At 53.0% G+C, this 17480-nt stretch overlaps 1 protein-coding gene across 6 annotated transcripts in view; it reads left to right on the top strand.

The window, feature by feature from the left end:
• The first annotated feature begins 1496 nt into the window (after positions 1-1496).
• The window catches only part of RELB (RELB proto-oncogene, NF-kB subunit), a 31813-nt gene continuing 15829 nt past the window's right edge, over positions 1497-17480 (top strand). The window contains exons 1-4 of one of the 6 annotated variants that reach the window (XM_036439430.2): positions 1497-1753; positions 2638-2685; positions 6956-6964; positions 8088-8425. In XM_036439430.2, coding sequence (XP_036295323.1) covers positions 1699-1753; positions 2638-2685; positions 6956-6964; positions 8088-8425 — 450 coding nt within the window. In that variant the 5' untranslated portion in view covers positions 1497-1698. The remainder of the gene's footprint in view (positions 1754-2637; positions 2686-6955; positions 6965-8087; positions 8426-17480) is intronic. The other 5 variants (XM_036439427.2, XM_036439429.2, XM_036439424.2 and 2 more) reach the window with 5 other exon arrangements.

The following is a 17480-nucleotide window of genomic DNA, read 5'->3' as shown; positions in this document are numbered from 1 at the left end:
GGCTGAGTTGAATGTTGAGACCTGTCTGGCCCTCAGAGCCTAAAGTGTAATATATTTGCTATCTGGCCCTTGGCAGCTTTTAAAAGTTTGCTCAATATTTTGCTGTCTAGCAGTAGCACTCCAACTTGAGCCTGAAGAGCTTGGGGCCACACTTGAACTAACTGCTGCTGCTTGCCAGAAGAGTCACCAGGCCTGGCTTGGTGAGTGCTGTGTCCCCAGTGCAGGCCCCGACACACAGCAGATGCTCATTAAGTGTATGTCCAATAATTTTTAAATTTTATTATTTTTTAAATCCTCATTCAAGGATATTTTCCCATTGGTTATTAGAGAAAGGGAAAGACAGAAATATCGATGTTCGAGAAGCACACCGATTGGTTGCCCCCTGCATGTACACCAGCCAAGGCTTGGGCCAGGGAGGAGGTGGCAACAGAGCTACATGCCCTTGACCAGAATCAAATCTGGGATTCTGGTCTGCAGTCCAACGCTCTATCCACTGAGCCAAACTGGCCAGGGCTTTTAATTTTTTAATTTTATGTGTTTAATCATTTGTTGACCATGGAGATAAGAGAAATGCTCAAATTTTACACCAGGAGATGTAGCATTCTGTGGTCAGGGTGCCCGGCATTCAAGTTGGAACCGATGGTTATTCTGAAGAACAGGCTTTAGCACTATGATCTAACCAAATGGCTGCTCCTCCTTGAGCCTGTCTCCCCTCTTCAAGGAATCCTGGTTCTATCACATGCCTCTGATGTGACTGAAGTAAAATATCTGTGAGGCCACCAGGTAGGCACTTTGCTTAAGGGTCAGGCACACAGCTCAGGATGTACGCTGGGGCTACACTGACATCATTCCCGGACTGAGGTACTGAGCCTTGAAGCTGGAAATGCTCTGGGAAACTTGAAAGGATTGTAGGGAGGAATAAAACATCCATCCAATAATTGAATAAACATTCATTGGTGGGGGGGTACCTACTGTGTTCCAGGCGCTGTTTCTGGTGCTAGGGCTATAGCAAGGAACAAAACAGGCAAATCCTAGAGCTGACATTCTAGATTTAAACTGACATTCTATAGTTAAAATACCTTCACTCTCAATCTGCAGAAAATGAGAAGAGAAACCATGGAAGTTTCCTAAAGATCATTATCAACAAAAGCTGTAGAGCTAGCTCGCCTGATCCCAAAGCTTCCCTTCCATCCAGAAAAACAACAGGTTCAAGTTCCGCTGGCAGACTTGGGGGTGGGGGTGGGAGCCTCAGTTCCCAACTTGCTCCATGGGTAGGGCGGGAATGGCTCTAAGCTGGCCTCAGTTGGCTCCGCCAGAGCCGTGGCCAGCAGCACCGGGCCCTCCCCAAACGCCCAACCTCCTCTTCCCGGCCGGCCCCGCCCCCGGGACCACGTGACGCGCGGGGGTTTTCCCGTTCCCCTAGTGAGACGTCACGGCGGGGTGATAGCCAATGGACGCGCAGGCCGGCAGCGCCGGGGAATTCCGCCGCCCCGCCCCCGCCCGCCGCTCGCCCGGCCCGGCCCGCCGCCCCCCGCAACCCCGGGCGCCGCGCGTCCTGCCCGGCCTGCGGCCCCAGCCCTTTTGCTGCTCGCCCGACCCGCGATCGTCCGCTGGACCGCGCCGCCCGGCCGCCGGCCTGCGCCGTGTGTGTTTTAGTCTGGGCCGGCCTCCGGGCCATCGGTCCCCACTGGTCGGGCCATGCCGAGTCGCCGCGTCGCCAGACCGTCCGCTGCGCCTGAGCTGGGGGCCTTGGGTAAGCGGGGGCCGGGGTTCAGCAGACGAGTCGGGCGGGATTCGTGGTGCGAGGGTTCTGGGGGTTCCTAAAGGAGTCCGGGATTTTGCGGGGAGAGTGTGGGGACTCGGGGGACACTGTGTTAGCGGGAAGGAAGAAGGCAGAGGATGGTGACAGGGTCTGGCCCGAGGTAAGAGAGAGGCGTCCCACTACAGAGTGAGGAGGGGGCGGGGCCTGATCCTGAGGCAGAGAAGGGGGCGGGGCCAACGCCAAGGGAGGGGGCGGGGCCAACTCGGAGGAGGAAGAGCGGGACCAGCTCCTGCGGGGCGGGGGCGGGGCCAGACTCCGAGAGCGTGAGAAGGGGGCGAGGCCTGGCTCTCAGAAGGGGCGGGGCCTAACCTAGAAGGAAGCAGGGTCCTCAGAGTAAGGGGCGGGGCCTGGGGGGAAAGGGGACGCAGGCTAACCCTGAGGGGCGGTGGTAGGGGCTGGACTCCAGCAGAGGGAACAGTGGGGACCCTTTGGAAAGACGAAGGAAGGGGCCTTACTCGGAGCAGAAAGAATGGGGAGTGCTTGCCTCGGAGAGTAGTGGCAGGGTCTGAGAAGGGAGAAGGAGACTGGCTTGACATTGAAACAGTGAAGGGTCAGGGTTTGATCCCGAGAGAAGGAGGGAACGGTATCTTTCCTATCCGAGGTTGAAGATTCCTAGAGACCCGACCTTAAGGGAGAGAGGAAGCGGAGCCTGGAAAGGTGAGGTGAAATGATAGAAACTAAGGAACCTGCCCCCGAGTTAGGAAAGGAGGCAAGGCCAGACTCCAGGCGAGGGTGAGAAAGGGATGGGGCGCAGGAGAGGAAGAGGGTGGAACTTGACAGGTTTCTGAGGGATCTCCATTGCCTCCCTCCTGCAGGGACCCCGGACCTCTCCTCGCTCTCGCTGACCGTTTCCAGGACCACGGGTGAGCAGTCCTCCACAGCTCCTGCACACTCAGGACAGGGGAGGGGGGAACCCATTGGGCACAGCTTTCCCTGATGGAGTCCTTCCCTGCTCGTCTAGATGGGGGTTCCAGATGCCCCTACCTCCCAGGGGCTTAGGAGCTGGACAGGTAAAGCGAAGCACCTCCTCACATGGCAGTGTAGAGATTCACATGGCAGTGCACAGGGTAATAATCACTCTTGTGCTTTGGGGCTGCAAGTCACTTCCCCTCTCTGGGCCTCAGTGTTCCTCATCTGTAATATGGACATAATATCGGTTTCTTCCCCTTTGAGGAGAATTGACAGGATTTAATGAGCTGATACAAAGCAGTGACTGGCGTACAGTCAAGGCTCAATAAGAGTTAACTGTTAGTGGTGTAATAATAGACAGTCCATAACAGTGGCTCTTTTTCTTTTTTTTTTTTAAATACAGTTTATTGATTTTTTTCTACAGAGAGGAAGGGAGAGGGATAAAGAGTTAAAACATCAATGAGAGATAAACATCCATCAGCTGCCTCCTGCACACCTCCCACTGGGGATGTGCCTGCAACCAAGGTACATGCCCTTGACTGGAATCGAACCTGGGACCTTTCAGTTTGCAGGCCGACGTTCTATCCACTGAGCCATAACAGTGGTTCTTAAACCTGTACGTGCATTCCAGTCACCCTGAGAGCTTGTTAACACAGATCGCTGGGCCCCACCTCCAGAGTTCCTGGTTCAGTAGGCCTAGGATAGTTTCTGAGTGTATTTCTAGCAAGTTTCCAAGAGATGCTGAGAACACTGGTCTGTAAGGCCCCTCAGCGCGTGCCACCCAACATTCAGTGCCGCTCAAGAAAATGCAGAATCATAGCCAAAGGAAACCTCTCTCTCCCTAATATGCTGAGGTTTGGAGTGCAGGGATGAGTCCTGTCACCATGGAAACTCAGCGGTCCCAGTGGGCTGAGTCTGAGCCTCCCTCTGGAGGGAGCGTCTTGGGATGGACACAGACATCCTGGCCTGGCTGTGGAGGAGGACCTGGGGGTTTGCTAGCAGAGCTGTGAGTTTGGGTGGTGGTGAGTGGTTGGCGATGGCACTGGGGACAGGCGCTGCCCACACACTGGTTCTGGGCTGGAACAAGGCCGAGACTTTTCTTTCCTGAGACCTAGATATTTGATTTCAATGGAGAGTAATTTCTGACGTCATCCATTCAATACATACTTATTGAGTTCCTGTTCTGTCTGTACGTGGCTCTGAGCTGGGCAGTGCTGGGGACGCAGCAGCGACTGAAACAGCCTTGGCCCTGCCCTCATGGGATTCCCTACCTGGAGGTGGAGGCGGACACGTAAACAATAAATTAAACAAGGGATTATAAAGTGTGATAGAGGCTAGGAAGGAACCTTGGCGTCAGTAATATCTCATAGGAGGCTGAGGATGGGAGCACTACTGAGACAGAGTGGGAGGGAAGACTTCCTTCGTGTTTTTTCCCCCACCATTTTCTTTTTTTTAATATATTTGATTTTGTACAGAGAGGAAGGGAGAGAGATAGAGAGCTAGAAACATCGATGAGAGAGAGTCATTGATCAGCTGCCTCTTGCACACCCCCTACTGGGGTATGCCCGCAACCAAGGTACATGCCCTTGACAGGAATCGAACCTGGGACCCTTCAGTCCCCAAGCCGACGCTCTATCCATTGAGCCAAATCGGTTTTGGCTCCTTCGTTTTGATGGACAGACACAAGCAGGGTCCTGGGTACAAACAGCGACAATGGGGCGGACATGTTCCTCGCTCTGTGGCACTCCCAGTCTCCAGCAGACAGATAGGAATCACTGTAATACAAGGTCACGTCAGATTCTAATGTAATTATGAAACAAAGGCACCTAATTGTAAGTGGCTATCGTGGGGGTTCTATCTTGGATAGAGGTCAGGGAAGACCTAGCTAGGAGATGACATTTGCAGAGAAGGAGGCCATGCAAAGAACTGGAGGAAGAGAATCCTGGCACAGACCAGCCTGTGCAAAGGCCCGGAGGCAGGGAAGACAACTGGCTTCCTGCTCTCAAATCTGCTCCAATGTAGCCCGTCCTGGCTTCCCTTGGATGGCAGCAAGTCTATAAGGAGGTTGCGGGGCAGTGTGGGGTGTTATTTTAGCTGTGCCCAGTATTTCCTGGAGGTTGCGGGGCAGTGTGGGGTGTTATTTTAGCTGTGCCCAGTATTAGCTGTGCCCAGTATTTAAAAAAAAAAAAGGATTTTATTTATTTATTTTTAAAATATATTTTTATTAATTTTTTGCAGAGAGGAAGAGAGAGGGATAGAGAGTTAGAAACATCGATGAGAGAGAACCATCGACCAGCTGCCTTTTGCACACCCCCAACTGGGGATGTGCCCGCAACCAAGGCACATGTCCTGGACCAGAATCGAACCTGGGACCTTTCAGTCCTCAGGCCGACGCTCTATCCACTGAGCCAAACCGGTTTCGGCTGAAAAGGGATTTTAGATAACAATAACATTAGCTTGGAGGGCCTCAAATGGTCAGATCCTGTGCTAAAGCCATTTCTCCGTGTGATCCTGAATCCTCATGTTAACGCCTGAGACAGGAGCTCAGACCTCATTTTATAGGGAAGAAGGCTCAGAGAGATTAAGCAACTTGCCCCAGGCCACACAGCCAGTGAGTGGCAGCTGGAATTCAAACCAATATCTGCATGGCTCCGCACTGCATGCTCTGAAAGCATGTCTTCTAACGGCCCCATTTTATAAACGTGCAACTGAGGCCTAGAGAAGGGAAATGGTTTACTCAGTCTACAAAACTTTGTTTAATAGCAATCAGAATTTATTTTATTTTTAAAAATTATTTTCAATATCTTTTTATTGATTTCAGAGAGTAAGGGAGAGAGAAATATCAATGATGAGAGAGAATCACTGATTGGCTGCCTCCTGCACACCCCCACTGGGGATCGAACCCGTTACCCAGGCATATGCCTTGACCACAACCAAACTGGGAACCCTTCAGCCCAGCATTTATATCGCACCTGCTATTGTGGTAGTGCCTAGTGCTTCATGTATAGTACAATACTAGCGGATTTAATTTTCACAACGGCCCAATGAGGCAGACATTATTGTGTCCATTTCACAGATGAGGAAACCAAGGCACAAATGAATTAAGGGAGGGGCTTACGGACACATAGCAAGCAAGTAGCAGAGCCGGAATCTGAATGGAGGCAGTCCAGAGCGCTGGGCATTGTTCCCCTGCAGCATAGGAGCTCCTTAGGGGCTCAGACAAAGTCTAACCCATCTCTGGGCCCCCAGGTCGTTCAGTACAGGTGCCTAAGGTTTTCCCAAGTTCAAACGACCTGAGGCTGCCCTGCCAGTGACCTGCAGCCTGCCCCTTCCTCTCGCCCAGCCTCCGTGTCCCATCTACCAAGCGATGGTGTCTTCCCCACCCTGCTGACCTCACAGATTCAATGAGATAAAGGTTGCAGGAACCCTGCTTTCCAAAGAGCAAAGGTCTGGCGCCCAGGGGCCACGCCCCGAGAGCTGAGGAGGAGGACAGGTCTGGCATCGGGCTGGTCAGTGTCCGAGGCCAGCGGCCGGTGCAGGCAGCTCTGGGCGGGGCGGCGGGCCCAGCCTGCCAGTGCTCGCTGAGTGACTCCAGGCTCACTTAGCCCCGAGGGGTTCCCCTTGTCCTGCCTGTGGAATAAAGGGAGGTTGGTTTTGGGGGCTGAGGTGATGAGGGTGCCCCGGAATCACTGTCCCTCCTCCCTCAGGAAGCGGGGGTGAATCCGGGACGGCGGGTGGGCACTGCTGGGGGACTAGCCTATGACACAGGGTGGGTGGCTGCCTGGAGGAGGAGGATCGGCCTCCTGGGGTCTTCAGACACCAGCCAGTGACCTTTGGGGGCCGAGGGTGCGCCGTAGGGAGAGAGCACCCCCACCTCTTGTTTAGAGTCTTTGGTGTCCATTTTGCCCCTGGTTATAAGACCCTCGGCTTTTCCTCGAATTCCCAGCAACACTTCATCATCCCTGGCCTGAATGTTTTTGGCGGGACATCTGAGGGGACCCTGACCCTGGGACCCCAACATTGGGAGCTACATAGAAGGTAGCCAGGAGAAGGCGTGGGGATTGGGGTTTAGCACCCCTGGGAGTCAGAGCCCCGTTTCCCAGGAGGGGCGGGGGGGGGGAGGGTACCAGGAAAGGATGGGGTGGGGAATCTGTCTTAAAAATAGAAGTTTTGACCACTTAACTGGCCCTCACCTTTCTCTCTTTCTCTCTCTTTCTTCCACAGATGAACTGGGTGAGTACCACAGGGCAGTCTGAGGGCGGCTGAGGAGCCGGTGCTCACAGGCAGTCAGAGAGCTTGGCCTTCCTGGTTGGGGTGCTGAGGGGAGGGTCACCCTGTGGCTTCTGGGGCTGGGGGGGCATTTTAGCGGTCATGGTTAGCAGTGATGGGTGACTGGCATAGGCTGTACTGGCAGCTGCCGCTCCGGTGAGTTGTACTGGGCACCTGCCGCTGGACTGAGCACTGCCAGGCTGTTCCAGGCACCGGGGACTCAGTCACAGACCAGAGTGCCTCTGGCGCGGGCACGCCAGTGGGGGAGACAGTAGAAAAAGGAGGAAAGGAGTAAGATAAGGTTAGACTGGGCCGAGGGCCGTGAAGGAAATAAAACAGGTGGAGTAGGGGATTGGCATTAGATGGGGCTTTCTGGTGGTGGCATTTGAGCTACGACAGAGGACGAGGAGACAGCAGGGGCTGAATGGGGGGAAGCGTGGGACAGGCAGATGGAGGAGCAAGAGGGCCAGGCTTGGGGGGTGCAAGCAACAGAAAAAAGACCGCATCAGTGTAAGAGGGGGTGGCGGGAGGGCCCAGGACAGCAGGAACCAGTCCTCAGCATGGCTCTAGGCCAGCACCAGAGGTGTGGGGTTTGATTTTTGTCTTGCTTTTCTGAGATGAATGGGTTTGGAGAAGGTTTTGCATGGGGAGGAGTTGGTCTGGCCTTCAGGGAGATGGAAGCACTGGAGGCTTCGGACAGGAGCGCTCTCTGTTGTGTGGGGGGCAGGCTGGGGGAGCAGGGGTGCTGGTTCTGTCACCCCTGGAAGACACGGAGGGTGGAGAGAATGGAGGAAGAGGCCGGAGTTCAGGCGTGGGACTCGCAGATGTGGGGTCATGAGGACTAACTCAGATGTGCACCCTCCAGGCCTGAGCACGTGGTGGGTGGCGGTGCTTGTAGGGAGGAGGGCAGTGACATGCAGGCGCAGGGGGAGGAGAAACCAGACAGGCCCCGCTGCCCCCCGGGTCTCTGGCTTCAGGAACTGGGGCGTGCAGGGACAGCATTCGGCCCGTGAGCAATGAATGGATTGGGAGCGGGGGGCCCGGGAGCCCTTTCTCCTTTCATGACCGGCCTTTGCTTCCCCCGCAGAGATCATCGACGAGTACATCAAGGAGAACGGCTTCGGCCTGGAGGCGGCGCCGCCGGGCCCGGGCGAGGGGCTGGCGCGCCTGGTGTCGCGCGGGGCCACCTCGCTGAGCACCGTCACCCTGGGCCCCGCCGCGCCGCCCGCCCCGCCGGCCTGGGGCTGCGCGCTGGGCCGGCTCGGGCCCCCGGCCCCCGGCGCCGGGCCGCGGCCGCACCTGGTCATCGTGGAGCAGCCCAAGCAGCGCGGCATGCGCTTCCGCTACGAGTGCGAGGGCCGCTCGGCCGGCAGCATCCTCGGCGAGAGCAGCACCGAGGCCAGCAAGACGCTGCCCGCCATCGAGGTGCGGCCCGGGCCGAGGGGGACGGCGGGGGCGGCGGGGGGGGGGGGGTCGCGCTTCCCCGCCCCAGATTCGCATCGCGCTGGGGAGCCAGGCATTCCGTGGTGCTATTAGTCTCCTGGAGCTGGTGATGCTGTCACGTGGCCCCACATGCAACAGGGCCTGCAGAGAGGCTTCATCCCGGCACTTTGGCAGCCTTTTTTTTTTTTTTTTTTTTTTTAATATATTTTATTGATTTTTTTACAGAGAGGAAGGGAGAGGGAGAGCGAGTTAGAAACATCGATGAGCCAAGACCGGTTTGGCTCAGTGGATAGAGCGTCGGCTTGGGGACTGAAGGGTCCCGGGTTTGATTCTGGTCAAGGGCATGTACCTTGGTTGTGGGCATATCCCCAGTGGGGGGTGTGCAAGAGGCAGCTGATCGATGACTCTCTCTCATCGATGTTTCTTACTCTCTGTCTCTCTCCCTTCCTCTCTGTGTAAAATCAATAAAATATATATTTTTAAAAAATCGATGAGAGAGAAACATCAATCAGCTGCCTCCTGCACACCCCCACCTGGGACGTGTCCGCAGCCAAGGTACATGCCCTTGACGGAAGTGGAAGCTGGGACCCTTGAGTCCGCAGGCTGACGCTCTAGCCACTGAGCCACTTTGGCAGTCTTGATGCAAACTACAGGGGGGGAGGGGTAGCCTGATTGCCTGGGTTGCCATCCCCTTTCAGCTGCTTGCTAGCCATGCATCCTTGGGCAGGTTCCACAGCCCCACTGTGCCTCAGTTTCCTCCTCTAGAAAATGGGATGGTAAAAATAACTGGGCTGTATGATGAGTGAATGAGCTCATCATGCATGCTCAGGACCTCCAGCTGGTAAGCACTCAATGGAGTTGAGCTGCTGGTACTGTTATATTATCACTAGAGGCCCGGTCCCGCCAGCTTCACCCAGTCCCCATCTGTCAGACCCCAGCAGCAAGCTAACCTGCCGGTGGGAGCATCTGCCCCCTGGTGGTCAGTGTGCGTCATAGCTACCGGTTCAACGATTGCTTAGGCTTTTATATATATAGATGATCATCGCTCTAAGGCCTGGCCATTCCCCTCTCAGGACTTTATAGTGTAGCTGTGTCTGTGTCTGGGCGCACAGCGGGATGTACGAGGTTATCTAGGGTAGCCTTGTTTGTGTGAGGAGAAGGACAGTTCAGTGTGCATCAGTGAGGGAGGGACTGGGGAACAAATCAACAAACAGCCACGCGTCAGAATTCTGGGCAGCTGTGGCACGTATATCTGTGTAGTGTGCAGATAAGTATACATACCTACGGTTAATACAGAAAAAAAATTAAATGAAGATTCCATTAGGTACTGATGTGGAAGTATTTCCAAGATATATTGACAATCCCTCCCCAAAATGGAGGAGGGTAGGGTAGGATGCTGGCTTTTGTGTTAAGAGAGGGGAAAATAAGATTTTAATTGTGTGTTTGTGAGGATGCACATAAAGAATCTCTGGAAGGAAAAACAAAAATTAATAGACGTGATTTCTTTTGGGGAGGAGTGCTCTGATAGGTACAGGTAAGGTGTGTGTGTTTTTTCACTATATACATCTTCATTTTGTTTAAAATATTTGAGTCATAGGATGCGGTTCAAAATGTTTGAAAATATAAAGATTCATATTAACAGAATTTAAGTTAAAATGAACAGAAGGCACTCCTCCTCCCCCCCCACCAGAGGTAACCATTGTTATCAGTATCTCATATGTCCTTCCAGCAGGATTTTGATTATACAGGTAAACATACACATACATAAATACCACCCCCCTTTTTGAACATAGAGGGGAGCATGACATATACACTGAGTGGGCAGATTATTATGATCTCTGAACCAGGGGGAGGGGACTTAGGGAGGGAACATGGGCGGCTGGCTGGCCTGCCTGGTGGTCGAACTACTGGTCAAGAGGACAATTTGCATATTAGCCTTTTATTCTATAGGATATACACTGAGTGGCCAGTTTATTATGCGTTCAGAGATCATAATAATCTGCCCACTCAGTGTATAGACAGATGATACCGGACTTACCAGATGGTTCGACTTAAAATATTTTGACTTTGCGATGGGGTGACATTTGTTATACACCTAATAAATTGCATGAGCTATTGCACACTTTATTATAAAACTGGAGGCCCTTGCCGAAACCGGTTTGGCTCAGTGGTGGAGCGTCGGTCTGTGGACTGGGGGGTCCCAGGTTCGATTCCGGTCAAGGGCATGTGCATTGGTTGCGGGCACATCCCCAGTGGGGGGGTGTGCAGGAGGCAGCTGGTCGATGTTTCTCTCTCATAGACGTTTCTGGTTCTCTATCTCTCTCCCTTTCTGTAAAAAATCAATAAAATATATTTAAAAACAAAACAAAACAAAACAAAACAAACAAACAAAAAAACACTGGAGGCCCAATGTACAGATGTGTGCAAGGCCTTCCTTCCTCTGGCTGTCGGCACCACCTTCACTCTGGCGGGAGCCTCCTTTCCGCTCTGGCCCAGAACTGCCTTTCTGCCTTCCCACGCTGCCCAGAGGCCCAGAGCAGCTGGGGTGGTGCGGAATGCCTGCATCTTATCCCGCCCCTGGCCAGTTGGTGCCTGTGTATGCAAATTAGCCCTGCATCTTTGTTGGGTTAATTTGCATACTCACTCCTGATTGGCTGGTGGGCCCTGTCCAGGTAGCTCAATTGGTTGGAGCATCATCCTGTACAGCAAAAGGTTGTGGGTTCGATTTCCTGGTCAGGGAACATACCTCATTGTGGTCGGGGCCCGTGTGGGAGGCAACTGATTAATGCTTCCCTCTCACATCAATGTTTCTCTCTCCCTCTCTCCCTCTCTCCCCCTCCTTCCTCTCTCTAAAAATCAATAACATATCTACATATCTTCAGGTGAGGACAAAAAGGAAATATCTTGGAGCTCAGTGCCCAGTAGCATGTATAAGCTGCCCTCTGTTCTTTCCCGCAGGGTCCGTAGTATGGGAGTGTGGTCATTTCGAGTGCAGTGACTTATTGGTGGGCAGTGACGTTACTTCCAGTCTCTTGCTGTTTATTAATTATAAGCAGGGCTGTAGAGAGCGACACGGCTCACCTACTATTTCCTTCATTTGTGTCACTCACATAACTTCTTGAAGTGGAATCGCTGGTCAGGATGATTTGATGGCTATTGCCCAGTGGTCCTCCCTGGGGACTGTATCCATGACTGCTTTTCCCAGTGACGCCTGTGGCCCGGGTCCTCGCTCTTTCCCAACACGGAGCCTTCGTGTGCTTCGGGATCTTTGCCCAAGTGAACCTCCACTGGGTACTCACCATCCCCCGCCCGAATTCTCCCTGACCTCCAGCTCCCTTCCCACTCACCAGCTGTCAGTCTCCGCCACACCCCCCGCCCCACCCCGCACACAGCAGCCAGAGAGGCCTGTTAAATTGCACATCTCCTCCTCTCCCCTGCTCACAACCCTCCCCCGGCTCCCCAGTGCACACATAAGGAAGCCCAAGCCCCTTTCTGGGCCTCCGAGACCTCTCATGGTCTGGCCCATTTCCACCCATCCCCTCCTCGCTCACCACCCTCAGCACCAGGCCTTCGCACATACTGTCCTTCTACCTGGAATGCTTTCCTCCTGCAGCCTGGCCTCCCCCTCCCCACCCCCAAGGCCACAGCCCACCTCAGGGCCGGAGCTCCCTGCCTCTCTGCCCCTCCCTCTCCCTCACTGGGACTTGTATTCGTGGGTGTATTTGAGTGACTAGCAGAGCAGCCTTGTCCTTCCCTACAGTTTGGGATTTTAGGGTCAAAAAGACTTGGGTCTGAGTTCTGCCTCTGCCACTTACCAGCCACGTGAATAGGGACAAGCCCAGGGCTTCTCTTGGCCTCGGTTTCCTCATCTGTGAAATGGGGATAAAGCGCCTGCCCACGGGTCGCTATGAGGACGCCGGGGAGATGGTCTGGCACCGGCGTGCTGCCCCCTCTGCCCAGCTAGATGGTTGTAGTTGTTTGATTTGTCTCCGGGTATCATGGCCTACGGCGGCCTGCGGTCAGCTAGCCATTCTGGTTCAGAGAATGATTTCCTTTGGGATCGATATTCCCAGTCACTGGATTTTTGGGAAGGAGGTGAATGTGGCGCACTGCTGGGCAGTCCTAGTCCCTTGTTTCTCTTTAAGCATTTTGTCTGTTTGTTTCATTGGATAGGGGATTCTTTTCAACTCTGTCTCAGCTTTTTCTTTTGAAAAATGTTAAACCTACGTAAAAAGGACAAGAATAAGTCAATGCACACCCATCGCCTTTTACATTTGTTTTATGTTCCTCTCCCTTTATACAGACATTTATGCATTTTTTTTTTTTTAAAGTTACTGATTTTTTTTGAGAGAAACAGGAAGGGAAAGAGAGAGAATCATCGATTTGGAGTTCCGCTTATCTCTGCTTTTATTGGTTGTCTCTTGTACGTGCCCTGACCAGATGTCTAACCCGAACCCTTGGTGTGTCAGGACGATGCTCTAACCCAGTGGTCGGCAAACTCATTAGTCAACAGAGCCAAATATCAACAGTTCAATGACTGACTTTTCTTTTGAGAGCCAATTTTTAAAAACTTAAACTATACAGGTAGAGACGTTGTTATTAACTAGAGGCCACGTGCACAAAATTCATGCACCAGAGTGGGGGAGTAGGCGGAAGTTTCCCTCAGCCCAGCCTGCACCCTCTCCAATCTGGGACTCCTCGAGGGATGTCAGACTGCCCGTTTAGGCCCGATCCCACCGGGCAGTCTGACATCCCTCTCACAATCCAGGACTGCTGGCTCCCAGCTGCTCGCCTGCCTGCCTTCCTGTTTGCCCCTAACCGCTTGGTCTTTGCTAAAAACTCAAGGGGCCACAGAGCCGCATGTGGCTCGCGAGCCGCAGTTTGCTGACCACTGGCTCTAACCAACAGAGTACCCGGCCAGGGCCCAAAACATTTTGCATCGCTCTTGTTTTGTCGCTTGCTTATTTCATAACCAGTCTGGGCTCACATGCTGCATGCATCAGGCCTTGCTATGGTCTGCATGTTTGTGTCCCCCAAATTCCTATGTTGCAAGCCTAACCTCCGAGGTGATGGTATTAGGAGGTGGGGGGCCTTTGGGGTGACTAGAAAAGAGCCCCCGGCATCCCACCGCCCAGGACCTGCAAGCCAGGAGCCCGAGTTCCCGTGCCCATCTGGACTCTCACAATCAGAGATGGCAGCAAAGACGACGTCCTTGGACACGGCTGCACCTTGGTCTTGTCGTCCAGTGTCTGCGAGATACTGGCCACGGCTTGGACGGAAGCCACCAGAATGCCGGTCAGGAGGCCGCCGCCGCGGAGTCTTATTTCAGCTTCTCCTGGAACTTCACTCCAGGAGGTCTTCCCCAGGGCTGCTTTTTAAAATTTTTCAAAAATATATTTTATTGATTTTTTACAGAGAGGAAGGGAGAGGGATAGAGAGAAACATCAATGAGAGAGAGTCATTGACCAGCCGCCTCCTGCACACCCCCTACTGGAGATGTGCCTGCAACCAAGGTACATGCCCTTGACCGGAATCGAACCTGGAACCTTTCAGTCTGCAGGCCGACGCTCTATCCACTGAGCCAAACCGGTTTTGGCTTCCCCAGGGCTTTTACACTAACAAAGGCAGATCCCTTAGTCCTTCTATGGCCATCACTTGGCCTCCCAGGACTCCCACCGCGGTGATTCCCATTCTCCGAGGTCTGGGCAGCGTCCCCCTCCCACTGGAAGCAGGAGCGAAGGCCAGTCGCAGGCCACAGAAGAGGAGGTGGAGCCAACCCAGATGACGGACGAGGTGGCGTGTGACCTGTCAGCGCCTGGAGGACTGTGTGAGCGCCCACCAGACCTGCGTTACATGACGCCCCGCTCCCCGGAGCCCCCTCCAGAGCCCAGCGCGGGCGCCGGGCCAGAGGAAGCGCCTGTGCGGGGACAGCACCGCCAGGATCCTGGCCGCAGAGGCCCGTGCAGCTGAGCTGTAACCAGCGCTTTGACCGAAAGTGGCCCAAGGACTGGCCGGCCATTCCGCTGAGGTTCTGAGCCCTGGGCCCTGGGCCCCCGCCATCACCCCTTTCCACTGGGATTTACTCCTTCATCTGCTTCTGTGCGTTGATGAAAAAGGACTTTGTCCTGAGAAATCAGCATTTTACCCAAGTGCCAGTGGGCCTGTTGTGTGTGTGTGTGTGTGTGTGTGTGTGTGTGTGAAGGTTGGGGGGTGAGGGGAGGATGGAGGGGAGGGCCTTGGATGGGGGAAGATAATCTTTTTTTTTTTTAATATATTTTATTCATTTTTAAAAAAATATATTTTATTGATTTTACACAGAGAGGAATTGAGAGGGACAGAGAGCTAGAAACATCGATGAGAGAGAATCATCGATCAGCTGCCTCTTGCACACCCCCCCACTGGGGATGTGCCCGCAAACAAGGTACATGCCCTTGACCGGAATCGAACCCGGAATCTTTCAGTCTGCAGGCCGACGCTCTATCTATCCACTGAGCCAAACTGGTTCTGGCTATTTTATTGATTTTTTACAGAGAGGAAGGGAGAGAGATAGAGAGCCAGAAACGTCGATGAGAGAGAAACATCGACCAGCTGCCTCCTGCACACCCCCCACTGGGGATGTGCCCACAATCAATGTACATGCCCTTGACCGGAATCGAACCTGGGACCTTTCAGTCCGCAGACGGACGCTCTACGGCTGAGCCAAACCAGTTTCAGCAGGGAAGATAATCTTATATAATAAAGAGCTAATATGCTAATTAGACTGAACGGCTGAACGACCTTCCAGATGAAGCCGGGGCTGCAAGGGCCGAGCCCCTTACACAGATTTTGGGCATCAGGCCTCTAGTGTAATCTAGCAGCCTTTTTAAAGCAGCAAGATGTGTACTGTTGCCTGCTTGCAAGATTTTTCTTTTGACATAAAATGATCATTTCATATGCAAAAAAGAAAGGAAAAGAAAAGAGGCCCCAGCCCTGATCGGGTAGCTCCGTTGATTAGAGTGCCATCCTGAGACACCAAGGTTGTGGGTTCGATCCCTGGTTAGGGTACACATAAGAATCCACTGGATGCATGAATGAGTGGGACAGCAAATCAAGATTTCTCTTTCTCTCCTTTTCCTTCCGCCTTTCCTCTCTCTAAAACTCAATAAATAGAAAACATGTTTTTTAATGCATCTTTTTAAAAAAAGAAAGAAGGAAGGAAAGAAGAGAGGCCCCAGAGAGCTTGCTTTCCCCTTGTACCACGTGAGGAAGACAGTGAGATGTCTTGGCAGCCTGCAGTCTGAAAGGGCCTTCACTAGAACTTGACCATGTTGGCACCTTGACCTTGGACTTCCAGGCCCCAGAACTGTGAGGAAAAGCTATTGTTTATCAGCCACCCAGTTCATGGCACTTCGTTAGGCGCGATTGGACTAAGGCAGGTGTCTGTGTTTCTGGATGCGATCCTTTGTGGGAAGGACAGATGTTCTGTTCAGTGTCCCACACTCTGGGCTGTGGCTGTCCTCGGGTTAGATCAGGCTATTTGTCTTGGAGGGAATGCCACAGCTCGGTGTCTATCTCGGTGTCTCCCATCGAAGGACACAGGGTGGCGGTTTGTCCAAACTCAGTGATGCTGAGTTGGATGCTGTGGTTAAGGTGATGCATGAGTGTGCTTAGGCGGCCTTAACAAAATGCCACAGACTGGTGGCGCGAGCAACAGAAATTTGTTTCTCACGGTTCTGGAGGCTGCAAGCCGAGGACGGAGGTGTTGGCCGGGTTGGTTTCCTCTGAGGCCTCTCTCCTTGGCTCGCAGACAGCTCCTCTCACTGTGTTCTCAAACGGTCTTTCTCGGTGTCACACTTGTCTGGTTCAGACAAAGATTCGTGCAAGAACGGGCCTTCCTTCCCCCGGCTGCCAGCACTGCCTTCACTCCCCCTGAAGCTGCTTTCCCCCTTCCCACACCGCCCAGAGGCCCGGAGTGGCTGGGATGGTGTGGTACACTTTCATCCCACCCGCCCCCGGCTGCTGGGCACATGCTTATGCAAATTAGCCCACCATCTTTGTTGTGTTAATTTTCATACTCACTCCTGATTGGCTGGTGGGTGTCGCGAAGGTACAGTCAATTTGCATGTTTCTCTTTTATTAGTGTAGATTATTTTTAAAATCCTCACCTGAGGATATGTTTTTATTGATTTTAGAGAAGAAGGGAGAAAGAGAGAAAAAGAGAGAGGAAAGGGGAAACATTGATGTGAGAGAGAAATATCGATCAGTTGCCTCCTGCATGTACCCAGGCCATAGTATGTGCCCTAACTGAGAACTGAACCTGCCACCTTTTGGTGTACAGGATGGTGCTCCCACCAACTGAGCCACCTGACCAGGCAACTGACCTCTCCTTATAAGGAGACCAGGGAAATTGGGTCAGGGCCTACCCCAACGGCTCTTTAACTGACCTCTTTAAACACTGTCTCCAAATACAGTCACTCTGAGGGAGTGGGGGTGGGGATTAAATATGAATCCAGGGGGACACAATTCAGCCCCTCACAGGTGGGGACTGCCAGCTCTCTCCTTTGTGAAGGTGCAGCTCTCCCTTCGTAATGATCCGTTATCTGCGGGATGCTGCTTGTGGGCTGTGTTTCCCCTGCCTTTTATCTCTCAGTCTTTCCAGGCAATGATGCTGGTTTTGATTCCAGAGAGTTAGAACAGTAAATGCCCAACAATAGGGGATGACCTGTTTCTGACTCTGGATTTAGGTTTGTGTTTTTTTTAATCCCCATTTTTCAGAAGAGGAAACGAGGCTCAGAGACGGTCAGTTACTTGCTCGGGAGCACACAGCACTTTTTCTCTAGTAATTACTGGCAGGTCCTAAGTGCTCCTGTGTGCCAGGTTCTGAATGATACCCACCTTACAGCTAAGGACAGTAAGGATAGAGCGTCCAGCGTGCAGCCGGCCAGTGGTAGAGCCTGTTTGGTACCAGGTCTGACTCTCTCAATCTTGTGTGGCATCTCAAAGATGAACAGCTTTCAGCCTTGCCATCTTCCTGAATCCTGAGACCAACTCTGACCTC

This window comes from Pipistrellus kuhlii, unplaced genomic scaffold (assembly GCF_014108245.1).
Source record: "Pipistrellus kuhlii isolate mPipKuh1 unplaced genomic scaffold, mPipKuh1.p scaffold_m20_p_152, whole genome shotgun sequence".
NCBI lineage: Eukaryota > Metazoa > Chordata > Mammalia > Chiroptera > Vespertilionidae > Pipistrellus > Pipistrellus kuhlii.
The sequence above is the reverse complement of the archived record's forward strand: the minus strand, read 5'-3'. Positions and strand labels throughout refer to the sequence as shown.